This window comes from Microtus oregoni, unplaced genomic scaffold, assembly GCF_018167655.1.
Source record: "Microtus oregoni isolate MIOR12 unplaced genomic scaffold, Mior012 000014F_ref0000157, whole genome shotgun sequence".
In the NCBI taxonomy this organism is placed as follows: domain Eukaryota; kingdom Metazoa; phylum Chordata; class Mammalia; order Rodentia; family Cricetidae; genus Microtus; species Microtus oregoni.
The window spans coordinates 21,604,576-21,620,290 of NW_024543073.1; the positions used below are offsets into that span (position 1 = coordinate 21,604,576).

Sequence of the window (15,715 nt, forward strand, 5' to 3'; positions counted from 1 at the left end):
AGTGTAATAGTGGCAATATAAACTAAATTATAATTTGAATCAAATAGCAATCCTCATATTGTTTCTAACTCTGATGTAAAGTGAGATCTGAGAACAACTGATTCTTCCACGCTGACTTAAAAACTAATAACAAATTATCAAAACGAAATAACCAGAAAACAAACGAAAGCCCTTGCTGGAGTATGCAGCCCTAGTTTATTACCACTAGGGGTCAGGCTCTTCCTGGCTGGAGCATGCCCTCAGAAGGTCTGTATGTTGGTCCGGACTAGACCAGTGCCTTTGCCAGGCTAGTCCTCCCTTCATTCCTTTTGATGAAAATGAGTGTGCTGTTGAGAACTCATTTTCATTCTGAAATCTTACACAATTAGAGCTGGTTATTGATGGTTTTTGGATGTTCATTGTGCCTTGGTTTCTGCCATGGTGGTGTTTCTTAGCCCAGATTTGGAGTGTTGAAAGAATTTTTATCTTCTGAACTGCTTCATGGGCAGAAACCCTTAGCTTTCACAGGTAGGTTTGATTTTCCATCAATTGTTTCTTTCTTCTTCTATTTTTTCCTTATACTTTCAAGTCAGAGTTTCTCTGTGTAGCCCTAACTGTTCTAGAACTCACTCTATAGACCAGGGTGGCCCTGAACTGAGATCTGCCTCCCTCTGCCTCCTTAGTGCCGGGATTAAAGTTGTATGCCGCCACCACCTGGCACTATCAATTGCTTCTAATTGTGTTCTATGCTCTGTTTCTACAGTGGACTGCAGAAAGCACTGGAGAGTGTTTCAGGGCCACAGTGGTAGATGTTCTAACCGAGTCTGTTAGGAAGACACGAAGGAGTTGCAGAGTATATAGAACCTTCAGACATTGCCCTTCCTTATCCGCTGAACTAGTCGGAATTACTTACTGTTGAAGTGACAGATAGACAGTACAGTTTGTATTCTTTTGGGAACCTGGTTTCCATTATCTTTTCTATGGAATCTGGGAACTTGTTCATAAATATTCATGTCCTCATTAATATGCTAGTTACTAATGACTTTGCATTTCAAAAGAATTTTTGAAGTTATTTCATTTTAAAGACCAAGTTTATTTTAAAAATGAAGCTTATCTAAATACTTTAATTTTTAAAAAGCTTACTGAAATATCTGATCTTCAGATGTTCTTTTCATTTGTGGGGAGTATGGAGTTGGAAGCACATGATTCAGAATAGTGATGACTAAGCCCTGCTGACTTGTTAAGTTGGGGTTTTAGAGCAAATGTTCCCTGGCAATGCTCTATTGTATATGAAAGGGAGTCTCGTTATCCTAAGGTGTAGCTACTGTCCTTGAGAGCACTATGCTGCTGTTAACCCACTTGGTTCATCTCTCTGCTTTTCTTCTCCCATCCACACCACGAGATGGTGAGGTTACCTTCAGCCAGCCGGCAGCTCCTATGTAGATTACCATTTACCTGTTGCATTGATTTCCACCTCTGCAGGTACATGGACTGTATCGCACAACAGGTGCTAGCTTTGAGAAGGCCCAGCAAGAGTTTGCAACAGGAGTGATGTCCAACAAAACTGTCCAGACTGCGGCTGCAAATGCAGCTTCAACTGCAGCAACCAGTGCGGCACAGAACGCCTTCAAGGGTAACCAGATGTAGAGCGCCTCGCCGCAGTGCACTGTTACCATGGGACTGTATTTTTCTCCATTACTGTATTCTACAGATATTTCTATGTTGGAAACACACAGTACACACAGCATGGGTATTTCCTATTCACGTGTGCATGGTCTAAAACCAGAGAAACTTCCTCATCTTATTACTTTGCCTAATAGTTTCTTAATATTTCCACGCCCCTCACAGAAGAAAACTCTCATCTGCTAAATAAATATTCTCCATATTTTTGGGGGATGGTGTTCTCAGATCATTTCCGTGGTGACACACTGAAATGAGCGTGTGACTTAAGATTTAAAGGGCACTCGATACCAACCACAGTAGTTCTCCCAGGAGTCAGTAGAGATAAGGATTAAACATTGGAAATGAAACCATGTTTGTTTCTTTTTCTCTATATTAATATTGCAAGCAAAGACTTGGGTGTTTTTAAATTGGCTTTTTTTCTGAAGTTCAGTCACAGTGAAGAGCCTGTGTGCTTTGTAGTAGATAATGTATATTTTATCTCTTATTTTATTTTTAGACTAGCTGATATTTTGATAACAATCTCTGATCTTGCATGGGTACCATGTCTCTTGAGTGAAACGAATTAGTATTTTGGGTTCTGTACTGCTTATAGTGGTAGGAGCTGGAGCTCTTTATAGAATCAGAAATGATTTTCTGTAATAGTTTCTTTTAAGTAAAAATTTACTGGCATATAAAGACTTTAATATAATGTGCAGTACATTATCCAAAAGAGAGGTAGTGAATTGGTGCAATAGAATATAGTGATAATTCCTTTACCCCTCTTAATTTTCTGTAAAATTTTACTGTATGGAAACTTTGGTATATTCTTCTGGCTAATCTTATTTGAACTGGGATTATGTTTGGCAGCTTTGTGTGTGTGTGTGTGTGTGTGTGTGTGTGTGTGTGTGAGAGAGAGAGAGAGAGAGAGAGAGAGGGAGGGAGGGAGGGAGGGAGGGAGAGGGGTTTTTGCACAGGTATTAAAGGCTAGCCTAACCCTTGAATAAAAGGACATACAGTATTTAAGGGATTTTTCTTTGAGCCTCTCACTTTTAGTTGCATTAAAATAAAAGACCCAGCACTTCTAATATACTTGATTTCTTAATGAATCTGTCATTTACTTTCTGAGACAGACTAAATACATATAAAGCATCACACCAAGCAAGAAAGTACAAGTACAGTTAAATGTGTTAATTATTGATATAATCATATTGACATTGTTACTGTGCAGCACAAGCCGATGTGAGTTCAGACTTTTAATAATGATTAAATGTCTCAAAAACATAAGTCAGACTACCTTATTTTGGAAGTCTTACTAGTTTTAGATTGCAGAATGATAGGTTGTGATTTATCGAAGTTGATTTTAAGCAAGGATGGGTTGCCAAGACAGGCTAACTTTTAAAAAACGGGCTTAAATGATTGAGACACTTTATTCTTTTCCTCAAATCTGGAATCAGGGAGTTTCATGCTGGCTGGGGTACAGTTTGTGGGCTTCATGAAGGCTCACATATCCACCCACATGGGCTACATTAGATTTGCTTGGAAATTTACTGAGTATTGAAGATACTTCTTTTATTTGTCTCTGAAGTACAAATGAAAGACACATCAGGTTTAAAAAATACTTTCCTTCAAAAATGGAAACGTTCTTCTCATTATTAAGTGGCAAAGAATAGTTATAACATACTGTGTTTTTATGTATGAACATTGTTGTTCATTGAACTATTGTTCAATCCAGTTGTTGGGCTCATGCAAGTTTGAAAGAGATTATGTTGTTTGAAATCACACAGGAGCATTGAAATGGTGGTGGTGTCTGCAGCTGGGTCACGTGCGAAAGCATCTCGAAACCCTGCTTTACTATTCTCTCAACAACCATGGTGATAGTTTATCTTTGTTTGCTGAAGATGGTTAGTGTTTCTATTTAATACCAATGTTACTTGCACCACAGTCATGAAATGAGCTTCGTGTAGACCAGGCATCCTTGTGACTTTTCAGTTTTTGATATTAAATGGTGGCTGTTTTATTTAAACTGGGGTCTGAACACTGGGAAATCGCTGTTTGGAGATTTATGGCGTGGGCTTGGTTTATTTCTCTTGAGATGTTTGTGTGCTTTGTTGGTGAGCAACACTGCACTGCCCTCGTGGCGACTGTCACGGTTCTGTGTAAATGCCCTCATGTGTCCCTCTTATGTTGCATGTTTTCAGTGATTTGGAAGTTTTGTATATTTATTGTATTAATGCAGAGTGTCAGAAAATAAAATAATGTTTACTGGATGTTTGTTTGCATAATTTTAAACACTGTTAGCAATTGAGAGACAGAAAATTTTACTTACAGCTTTAATATAGATATTTCAATTTGGTTTTTTAAAAGTGATTTTATTTTTATTATGTGCATTGATGTTCTGCCTTCATGTATGTCTGTATGAGGATGTCAGATCTCTTGAAACTGGAGTTAGGAGGAGGAAGAGAAACTGTCTCAGGTCTAAGGCAAAACTCTATGTGAGCTGCTATGTGGGTGCTGGGAATTGAACCTGGGTCCTCTGGAAGAGGAGCTGGTGCTCTTAACTGCTGAGCCAGCTATCCAGCCCCCTCACATTTGATTTTTAAACCAATCTTTGTACTATTTTATTACGTGTTAAATACACTATAAAAGATTTAGTTTAAAACCCTCAGCAATACAAATTGGCAATTTTTCCATTGCATTAGACCTCTATAGGTTGTTGAATGTGAGCTTTACCATATTAAATATGATAACTGTTTAGAAGTTCATTAGCTTTTGGGCTTAGAATTTTCTTTATGGGCTCAAATGGTGCGTCTGCCAGGACTGTGTTGATCTGCTAATGGCTGTGCTCTTGCCTGATCATGCTCACTGCTGCTGTTCTGCACCGATGAGCTTTCTACTTTGTGCACTGGATTTCTCACCTAGTGACTAGAGACGATGTAAAGTTTAACCCAAAATCATGTTCACATGTTAAATTAAAATAAGAAACACTGTTTTCCATTTTAAAAAGTGAGTTTGTATTTTTAGTTTACTAGAAGCTCATTTCTGTAATCTTTGTGGATGTGGTTTGTACTTCATGGGGATTTTAGTTGTTAATTCCTGCTAATCCAGTATGGACAGCAGATACCACTGGATATGGATAGTTCTGCTAATCCAGTATGGACAGGTACCCCTGGATATGGATAGTACTCCCTGCATTCCTTTCTAAAACACTGACATTAATGTTTGGTTCTCTGTCTTTTTAGTCGTATTTGTGCTTATATTACACAGTTTATATTATATTATATTACACATTTGGGACCCACTTTTTCTGTGTTCCCTTCTGTTTTCCCGTAAGGGAAATTCTCAAATTCTGTGATTCCATGTGACTGAGCTCTTTGGAGATGAGTGGGTGATTAACTCTAAATAACTGGGATGGCTCATTAGATCATATTTTGGTAAGATTTTCAAACATCATAAATTATAGTAGAATAATAGGTTTTAAAATACTGGATCTGCTTTAAATTTTTTTTTATATTTTTAGATTAGCATGTAAATGTTTTTATTTTTACAAATATTCTTTATTAGACTAGTAAATTGTACTTTTATGATTAGAAAAATTAGAATAGTTCTATAAGAAGTTTTGGATATATTTACAAAACAATATGCATGTTGTGTTGGTGAGTTTTGAAACCTTATTTCAGACTTTTTCCGTTTCTCGGGAGCTAGAGGCCTCCTGTGAAAGCATGCTGTGCCAGCATCACCACTAAGTCTGCCTAGTGCGAGGTCACTTCTTCTTTGTCACCATTTATGCCTGACAGTGCTTAAGGATGCATGGGCAGCCCATTTGTGGTGGTTCTCCAGTTGTTCCTGTCCTGGACAGTCCTAGATTCTTGTGTTATTGTCATGCCCAAGGTTCCACTGTCTTCCTTTATGATGTCCAACATTTTTTGGGGGAGGGGACTTCCTCTTCACCTTATCCCGTGCCTTCCACCAAGCAGTGCTGTGTTGGGTATCTGCCGTCATTCACTGTCATAACATGGTTGAAGTATCTCAATCGCCGTTGCTGTATTCTGTAGTTTACTTCCTTCTGTAGGTGGAGATGTCGCAATGTCATCGTTGCACAGCCTATCTCTTCATGCGACCCCTAGAATCCTCCTGAGACATGCCATTTCTAACACACTCAGCCGCTGTTCTGAGGAGCGTCTCATTGTCCAGGTTTTGGAGTTGTAAAGAAGGCAGCTCAAGACAAGTCTCATATACTTGTAATTTTGTTGTCGTTATGTCTCTGGCTGACCAAACCTTTCCTCGTGCCTGGAATGCGGCCCTCGCTATCCTATCCGCGTCTTGGCGTCTGAAATGGTTCCCTCCTTTGTACTGAGGTTTTCTCTCAGAGTTGACTGTTTACTTGAGGTTCTGATTCTTTATTACAATGTTAAAATCCTTGTGCACCCTTCCCAGGTGTTGTTTCCTTTCATACCAAGGTTTTCATTGACTTCCACTATGGTGGAAGTATGGAAAGCTAGAGGTGTATCACCAATTCAGAGATTCTTGGGAAATTTCCCCTTCCCATAGACTTTGTATTTATCATTTAGCTCTGTGGTTTGGGTAGGAGAAAGCCTCCACCTGCAGAGTTTCCACTAGAGCCGTTGGTGTTTTCTGATGGGATGCGGGGCCACCAGGGGGCAATGCAGGGAGCGTTACAGTTTGTGTTTCTCCCAGTTGTGCTCTTTAAAAAAAGCTCGATATTTCTGGGTTTGCCATGACTTCCTGGTATAGTGAGACATTCCTCATGCTAAAGCCTATGTCATCCCTCTACCAAGGAGAGTTAGCAAAGAGTTCATTTTCTTGTAATGCTAGTAATCCATATTTCTATAAAGTCATTCTGCATTCAAACAGCTTTTTTTTTTTTAAAGAATCCTTCCTGCACATTTTATTTTTGAGCCCTAGTTATTTGAATATAATTCTGGGATTCCCCAATTGCTATTTTCTTTCTTTTTGCAATTCTCAAAACGAATGATGGTTGAAGGTATTGTGATTATTGCCATGCGTTGGATCCAAGTGTTTGGGTCCAAGAGAAAAGCAACTAAAACCACTGCCCCTTATTTCATCATGGTTATTTTTCCAGCAGTATCCCAGCCTCCTGCACAGAGAGTGAACCATGTGGACACGCACACACATCCTTAAAATTGTTTCCCCAGTGTGAGAGCCTTTGTCCCCGAGTCTTCTGGCCTCTCCATTCACACTAAAGGCCGCCTGCAGTAATCCTGGCCGGCTCTCCATCCCCTCCTGCTTCTGATGGCCCCTGCTGTCCACGCTGTCCTTCTCTGCCGAGTTCTTTCCTCTCACTGCTGTCGTTTGCCTTTGCTTTTCTGTAAGAGATGAGGAAACTGGAGGTTTCTTCCAAGTATTGGCGCTTGGAGGATTGCTTGCCTATAGATTGTTGGCTCTTTTAGAATGTCTGTCAAACGCGAAAAAGCTGCTAATGGCTGCATGTTATTTGATTGATTCTCCTTTCCACGTGGTTTCAAGTTTCCTACTTCCTCTATTTGTGCTTTTATCTGTATCCTTTGTACATACCTAAGCAAAATTAGCAATTCATGTCTTGAAGAGATTCTGTACAAGTCTTAAGGTTAAGGAGAGGAGCTGGAAGGAAGAAGATGATAGGGGCAGAAGGGGAGAGGAAGCTGCAAGGAAGGAGGAGGTGGGGCAGAAGGGGAGAGGAGCTGGAAGGAAGGAGGAGGTGGGGCAGAAGGGGAGAGGAGCTGGAAGGAAGGAGGAGGTGGGGCAGAAGGGGAGAGGAGCTGGAAGGAAGGAGGAGGGGGGCAGAAGGGGAGAGGAGCTGGAAGGAAGAAGGAGGTGGGGCAGAAGGGGAGAGGAGCTGGAAGGAAGGAGGAGGTGGGGCAGAAGGGGAGAGGAGCTGGAAGGGAGGAGGAGGTGGGCAGAAGGGGGGAGGAGCTGGAAGGGAGAGGAGCTGGGCAGAAGGGGAGAGGAGCTGGAAGGGAGAGGAGCTGGAAGGAAGGAGGAGGTGGGCAGAAGGGGAGAGGAGCTGGAAGGAAGGAGGAGGGGGGCAGAAGGGGAGAGGAGCTGGAAGGAAGAAGGAGGTGGGGCAGAAGGGGAGAGGAGCTGGAAGGAAGGAGGAGGTGGGGCAGAAGGGGAGAGGAGCTGGAAGGAAGGAGGAGGTGGGGCAGAAGGGGAGAGGAGCTGGAAGAGAGGAGGAGGTAGGCAGAAGGGGAGAGGAGCTGGAAGGGAGGAGGAGGTGGGCAGAAGGGGAGAGGAGCTGGAAGGAAGGAGGAGGAGGGCAGAGGGGAAGCCACACAAATGACTAAGGTGCTGAGACAGGCTCTGTTCTCGCTGCTCTCTGCAATAGCCATACTTGCTGTCGGGCTTTACCATTCGTGCTGAGTGTCCCAAAGGAGCTGAATTATTTGAAACAATGTCCACACAGGAACGTCCAGGGTAATAAAGACTTTATGGGGCTCTACCAGAGGAAGTTGAATGTGTTTTCCAGGAGATCTAGTGGCAACACTTCCCTGTTGGTGAGAAGACTCAGTGGATGACAGTGCTTTCTATGTCAGCAAGGAGTACCTGTGTTTGAATCTCCATATAAAAACTGCACGTAAATGCATGGGGATGGAGACAGGTAAGTATATCCTGGGAGCTCCCAGCCAGCCAGCCTTCCTTAAACATAAATAAGGTATCAGATATCCTTTTCTGGTCTCTGCATGTGAACATATCACACGCACGCGTGCACACACACTCACACAGACTGAATAGCAAGCACAAGGGACCATGTCCCAGCGTTTGCTCAAACTGAAGTCCCAGTGCTCTCTCTGCAGGTTTACTTTTGAGTACAAAATAGTAACACCTGAAGAGGCACAGGAAAAGCTCATTTTCCTGGGATTATCCAGATGATTTGTCTTAAAACCATTTCTCCTCCAATGGTTGGGGCCCTAACCTTTAACTGTGACTTAAACAGTTGGAAACCTGGTGGCGGTCGTTTCTGCTCAGCAATTAGAGCATGCATGTGCCCTCCGTCCGTCTGGCAGCAGTGAGGTCAGCTTGTGTCCCTGGGAAGGTGCAGGGTTGGATGAGTTTATGGAAGTGGTGTTTAGCATCGTCGAGTTTATAGACCAAAAGCCCAGGTTTCCTGATTTCTTGGTCAGGGTCCACTCTAGGGACTGTGGATGTAGAAGGCTCCATAACTTTTCCTTTAGTTTTTTTTTTTTTTTTTTTTTTTTTTTTTTGGAGAGGAGAAAGGAGAAGATACACCTTCTGGTTAGTTCTGGTTAGCAAATGCTCTAAAGCATTTTCATGTCTCACAGTTTTACTTTAAATTTAAGATTCCTATGATTGTGTTGGTGCTTCTTCAAGTAAGAGATTAAAGGCAACCCATGCAAGGTTAAGAATCAGCAGTAGAAAAATGCCTGGATATTTTCCCTGATATCTATGTTACAATAAGTCTTTACATTTTGTCTGATTGGTATTTTTGATCAAATTATGTGCACTGAATTGAAGCCAACATAGTCAAATTTGAAAGACTGAGTTTGCAAAATCTGATTTAATTCAGATCTCACTGTGAAACCCTATGTACAGAATCCTCGTCAATGCTAGAAAAACAATGTATTAGTTTACAATAGAACAGGGTAACCACACATGAAGGCTCCAACTGAGTCCATCAGCTCTAAGTACAACTTTATATTTGGCTCAAGTGGCTATTGAACATCCAGCTGTGCTGAGCTCCTTCATAGCACCTCAGGACCCCTCCGCTACAGGAGTTTCCCCACAGTCTCAGAAGTCCCACTCATCCCTTGAGTTCTTGTGGCCTTGGGGGTCTCTGCTCCCCTAAACACAAGTGCAGGCCCGGGATTTCTAGCAGCCACATGTTATTGCACAGGATGGTCTGTCCTACGCCAGACTCTTATGGCTAAGAAGGTGTGAGACTGGCCCTTTAGTATAGCGGCCACGCATTCGCAGTCTACAAAGCACATTCAGAAGAGCTTCTTAGTCTATGCCAGCTCCTGCTTATCAGGCTAACACAAAAGGCAACATGGCAGCTTCACATTTTACATCAAAGACTAGCATTGACTGGGTCTCCCATGAATATAGTGATCATGTTTATTTAGACCCAGGAAAAATGAGTTCACACCAGTCTTTTCTTCACATAAGGTTTGTGTAGCATTAAAATTGTTATGGACTAGTGGCTAGCCACGAAGGCAAGTATGTCTAGTTCTCCTTTGCAAAACAGAAAACATCCCTATTTTGAAGCATGTCCAGTTTCCCCAAACAAAACATACATACACCTTTGTTATTGCACATCTTTCAGATAAACTTGTGTATGTGATATACATATTTAAATATGCTACACATAAAAAGACTATAGCACTTTACAGAATAAAAGTTTAACAAAGACCACTCATTACACACAGATGCTTGAGAACTATACAGAAACCCTTCCACAGTTAATGTAATGCTGTTGAATTACCACACAGGTTTAAAGAATCCACAGACTCCACATATTTCTGCTTTAGCGTTCATTGAGAGGCCGAGCACAAATGCAGGCAAAGAAAGACTTTTCCTGTACTAGTAATGGACCTATTACTAGAAAAGTAAGTGGCTTTTAATGACAGTTTTACTCTACCCTTTCCTTCCTTGCATAAAAGTCTGTGTATTAATTTGAAGGTCTCGGATGCGGGACATTGTCTTTGCTCCCTCTGCTCCACTGAGTCAGCATTTAGGTAGTTTTCTATAGCATAGCATTTCATTGGTGCCCCTTTGGGGGGGGGGAGATCTTCTCTAATGTTTAAATTAGTGAAAAACACTGTTAAGTAACTTAGTCTGGCAGAGAGGCCACATTTCTTTCATTTGTAACTGTTACCAGGTTGATATGGTCCACTGCCACCTTAGCCAAGGAGCAGGTCATGGGCGTTCATACAGGATCCTGCTTTAGGAGTAGGCTGTATTCAAAATACCTAAAATTTTATCTGGTTAAGATCAAGGAAAAAAAAGTATTCTTGTCACAGTTTTCATGCCAAATATTGCCCAGGCTGGAAACACAGCAACTGTGCTGGCATCTCAAACATGCAGTGAAGGACATGAGCCTGTCCACATGCTGTATGGCCATGTGTGCCCTTAGTGATCTGGTCCTGCTTCCGGAGTCTTCCCAGGGCTGCTTAGGGTTCCCCCTTCTAAAGAAGCCACAGGATCTCCACCTTGCTTATTTTGAACACTGGTTCAAAACTTAAGATCTGATTCAATACCCGTCCTCCCTAATCTTTCTCTTCATGAGAGATAGGATGGTTTCTGGGATAGGCCAAAGGACAAATGAACTATAATGAAGCCCAGTGGGCCCAGCCCACCTGTATATGAGGTGGATGCTCTGGACCAAGGCTTCTGACATAGGTCTAAGTGATTCCCTGGGGCAAGGTTGTAAAATCTGAATCAGGGTTGTATACGTGGTTGTATTCAGCAAACACTTGCCAGTAGAAGGTGCTTAACTATTTAACTTTTAAGACAACGCCCTTAGTGGAAACATATCTCTAAAACCAAAAGGGTCCTCACTCCACTTCCACTGTTGCAGAGGGTCTCTATCTGCAAGGCTTATATATTGCCAGACTCTGGTATTTCTGGCTACTTTGGTTATATGGATAATTTGTGGAAACTGGATTAAAAGCCCTGAGTCCTTTTTAGTAGTGGTATTTGGTGACTGCTGTAAGCATCCTAGGCAGGTAGGTGTCTGAGCCTGGTCCAGCCCCTGACTTTGTGCTGTGCTTCCCTGGGGTGGGATTTTTGATGCAAGTTGGCAGTGGCAGTGATTGAGTGTCACCTGGCCCGCTGTCAGGACCAACACCAGAGGCTATAGAAACTTTCATGGCTAGCTCCTGCTTTCTCTGCAGAGAATACAGCACAGTCACCAAACAAAGTCCTCCCTGCAAAGGCTGCGGTTCTGGCAGCCCCTCCCTGTGAACATCTGCATGAGCCACAGCTGCTCTGGAGGCCACTGTCCTTGGGAAGGAAGAACACTGAGGTTTCCCTGGGCAGCCATGCACAACCCCAACCCCAGGAGAAAACTAACTGCAAGGAGAAGGGGCTAGTTTAGGCAGTAGGCTGACTGTCTAAACTCAGACTAGAGCAGCTCCACTGCGGGAGTCTATACTGTCCCCACTGAGCCCTTGGTCTGCTGAGCAAACTGGTGTCGTGCTGCGACCTCAGCATTCACCCTGCTACCAGCAGTCTGTAGTCTTCCTCCCAGTCTCCAGTTGAAACAACTTGAAAGAACTAGGAGAAAACAGACACCACTCCAGCCTGCATCCTGAGATGTTCATAGACACATGGCTCTGAGCCAGAAATCTGCCTTAAACCACTGAGGCTGGCTGGCCTCTCTGCTACCAGAAGAGTGCTGCCTGCCTTGCTGAGTCAGACCAGCCCTGGGGAGACAGAGTCTGAGGGGACTCCGCAGTCAGGCTACACATGTCATTGTCTGGTCTCCTTATGTGCACCGCAGCCTGCGTGTGCAAGAACTCGCTGATCCCACGAGGGCCTGGGCTGTGGAGTGTGGCTCTGCTAGGTCAAGACTGGTTCTTCACTTGATGCAAATGGCGAAGACTGTGTCACAGGTCATAAGGAAAGGTAACGGCGGCATTCATGTCTTCCAGACTACAGCAGGCAGACCAGATTCTTCCCCTCTTCAATTTCTTCCTGGACTTTGTCGCTGGAGGTTGCAATCTCTGCTTGTGCAGAGAAGACAGCACAGATGAACGTGAGCACCGTGCCCCCAGTGGCCGTATAAAAGGCCCATCCCAGGGAACAGTCTCCAGGTTTGTAGGGAGATGCATGCCGCCCACAGTCTATGGCTTTCTGGCAGCCCCAGCCCGCAGGGTAGAGTATCAGGCCGAGGATGAGAAAAAGACCTGAGGGACAGAAGAGAAAAACAAGTGAAACCTCTGGTGCCTTGACAACCAGCAGCACCTGCTCTGCAGGCTCACAGACAAGGTCGTTCTGCAATAGGGAGTATCATTTGCACGAAAGCCTGATCTGAGTCACCAGTGTCACCTGTAGCTTAGGAGGAGCGCGTGCCTAGAAACATTTTCAGCCAGTTTGTGAATGTTGGGAGGTGGCTCTCACCAGTGATTTCTAGAAAAGTGAGTTTCACTGACTAAAGGGCTACTTTTTGTTTGTTTGTTTTTTTCAAGACAGGGTTTTGCTGTAGTTTTTTTAGAGCCTGTCCTGCAACTAGCTCTTGTAGACCAGGCTGGCCTCGAAACTCACAGAGATCCGCCTGCCTCTGCCTCCCAAGTGCTGGGATTAAAGGCATGCGCCGCCACCGCCCGGCTTTACTAAGGGACTACTTAACTTACTAAAGCTAACATGGCTGTATAAATAACATTTTAGGATCTGGAGAGATGACAGGTAAGAGTACTTGGTACAACCAGCACCCAAATAGTGGCTCACTACTGTCTTTAACACCAGTTTCAAAGGACCTGACACCCTCTTCTGATCTCCATGGGTACCAGGCATGCAGTGTGGTGTACATACATATAAGCAAACAGCACAATAAATACCTCAAAAATGAAGTTGCATTAGAACAGAGCCGTGCCCTGTTTCTACGAACTTCCTATGACTGCTTCGGTGCTGGAAGAACAGAGTTGAGTGGTTGCTTCAGAACATGTGGCCCGCCAAAACACAAAATATTTACTCTCTGCATTTCGGCAGAGTTTGCCAACCACTGGTACAAAGGTAATTCACCCAGAACCTTGTGGCCTCTGCTTGGTTACAGACCAGACAGGAGCCTTAGCGGAGCCTGCATCTTAACCTTCACCCATGAGAAGTGTTGTCTGAACCATAGACCAGGGGGAAAGGCATAGCAGTGCCTAATTAGAAATAAAGTGTAAACGCCATGGGACTTTTCTGTCTGACTTTTAGTGAATTCTCCCCACTTGGCCAAGCGCCCTTCTGTCCCTCACTGCTGCATGTTCATGGGTGTTTCAACAACTGAGAGATAGGTGGTTTTCTGCCTGGTCTAACCTAGGCTAGGACTAGAGAAACAACTTTAGGTGTAAGATTTTCACTTGTAGGTGTTGTGTGTGCTGTGGGAGCCCAGCTGGTGCCCACTGGCCTCACTCCAGGCCTGGCCACTCACAAGTACAAGCTGCTAATGAAGATTTTAAGTCACCCAAGAACACCGGGGCCTCCGATTTCACTTACCAGAACTCCCTGTACAAAATTTATCAGCATCTTCCATTTCAGCTGACAGCCCCGTGCCATAAGGGAAAGCTGGCTCTACTCTATGCCAGGACAGAGCTTCAGTGCTGTAGCTAAGGAGATGCAGTCAGCAGGGAGGGAAGCCTTTGGAAGTGAAAGGCAGACGTGGACATGGCACTTGTCCTCTGTGGATGGAAGGCTGGGTGAGGACCAGCAGGCTCGAGCAGGGTCTCGATTCAATTCCAAAGCTCACAAGGGGCTGCAGAAAAGCTGCTATAATTTACCACAGCTCATTGGTTAGGAGCCCTGACTTTGGAGTAAGGTAGATCTGTCCTCTGTGAGCTGGGATTCTAGTTCTTGACCTGTCTGTTTCTTCATCATAAAAATGCACTACTCCGGGCTGGAGAGGTGGCTAAACAGTTAAGGTGACTGAGTTCAGTTCCCAGCACCCACATGGCAGCTCACAGCTGTCTGTAACTCCAATTCCAGGGGATCTGGCACCTTCATAGATATTCATGCTGGCCAAACACCATTGTACATAAAATACAAATGAATTAAAAAATGCACTAATCTGAAACCCAGAAGGTGGGTCTGATATTTAGAGTCTGTTAACAGTACTTCATTAATAAAACAAGACTGATAAATCCTTAAGCCAAACTGAAAGAAAAAAATAACAACTAGAGAAATTGAAGGGTCATTAGGAGATTGGAAAATCTAGAAGAAAATGGATAAATCAAGAGGATATAAGCAAAGAGATCTCTAGTGAGCAACAAGAATAAAAATCTCCCAAAAAGAAGGGCACGCAACACTATATGATTTCTACTAGATATCTATAGATGATCTAACACATTTAACTATTAGAGGATTTTTTTTTTAATCACTCCACGAAGAAAGCCTTTGGAATCTGGATGAAATTCAAGCATTTATCGGTTCTGAGAGTTTCCTGGTAACAGGTTAGAAGATTAGCATAGTATTGTGCCTTTGCAAACAGGACGGCTGTAATTCTTCCTTTTCTTTGTACTCCCCCACCCCCGCCCTCTTATTTCTTCCTCTTGCCTTATTGTTCTGTCTGAGACTTCAAACGCAAATATTGAATAAAATTGTAGCAGGCCTTTATCTCTATCTCCAAACTTTGGAGGGAATTTCCCCTATTTACTACGCTTGCTATTTGCTAAATCCTAACTACTAGTACCTAATAGTTTGAAATGATCTTCAAACTTCCGTAATTTACAAAGGGAACAGTTATTACCAATTTCATTTTTAAAAGCCAGGCTCACTCTGATTCCATAACCAGATATGAGGATAGGCACATAAATGAAAGCCACAGACCAAACTCTTTGATGGACATAGATGTAAAAGTTATCAGCACATTGGCAGATCCATGGTCATCTTGGTTTTAACCCACGGCTGTGAGGATAGCTCAACAAATGTAAACAATAATAAGTAAGATATAGGGACAAAGATGTATAGCATCTCAGCTGATGGCAAAGACCACTGACAGACTTTAACATCTCTTCATACTAAACTTGAATAGGGCTAGACATAACATACTTCTAGCAAGCGTAGTAAATGGGGTGAGGTACAAATAGAAAAGAATTACAACCGTCCTGTTTGCAAAGACACAATCCCATACTAACACCCTAACCTGCCACCAGAAAATTCTGAGAACTGATAAATGTTTGAATTGCATCCAGATTCCAAAGGCTTTCTTCATGGAGTGAGGAAAAATAATCCTCTCATTCAAATGAGTGCACAGACGACTCCAGCTAAGCAAAGCACTCACAGAGGACGGGCAGACAGGAGGGACCACAGCACCCCACTTCTACCACACCGCAGGGCAGTGCGGAGGGACCACAGCACCCCACTTCTACCACACTGCAGGGAAGTGTGGGAGACAACA

At 43.3% G+C, this 15,715-nt stretch overlaps 2 protein-coding genes across 4 annotated transcripts in view; one reads left to right on the top strand and one right to left on the bottom strand.

Moving 5' to 3' along the window:
• The window catches only part of Scamp1 (secretory carrier membrane protein 1), an 89,299-nt gene extending 86,722 nt beyond the window's left edge, over positions 1–2,577 (top strand). Inside the window, exon 9 of the mRNA XM_041663390.1 lies at positions 1,462–2,577. Within this exon, the coding sequence (XP_041519324.1) occupies positions 1,462–1,626 (165 nt within the window). The 3' untranslated portion in view covers positions 1,627–2,577. The remainder of the gene's footprint in view (positions 1–1,461) is intronic.
• A 6,617-nt stretch (positions 2,578–9,194) lies between these two features.
• Positions 9,195–15,715, bottom strand: part of Lhfpl2 (LHFPL tetraspan subfamily member 2) — a 147,048-nt gene continuing 140,527 nt past the window's right edge. For all 3 annotated transcript variants that reach the window (XM_041663663.1, XM_041663664.1, XM_041663665.1), the window contains one exon: positions 9,195–12,524. In XM_041663663.1, coding sequence (XP_041519597.1) covers positions 12,271–12,524 — 254 coding nt within the window. In that variant the 3' untranslated portion in view covers positions 9,195–12,270. The remainder of the gene's footprint in view (positions 12,525–15,715) is intronic.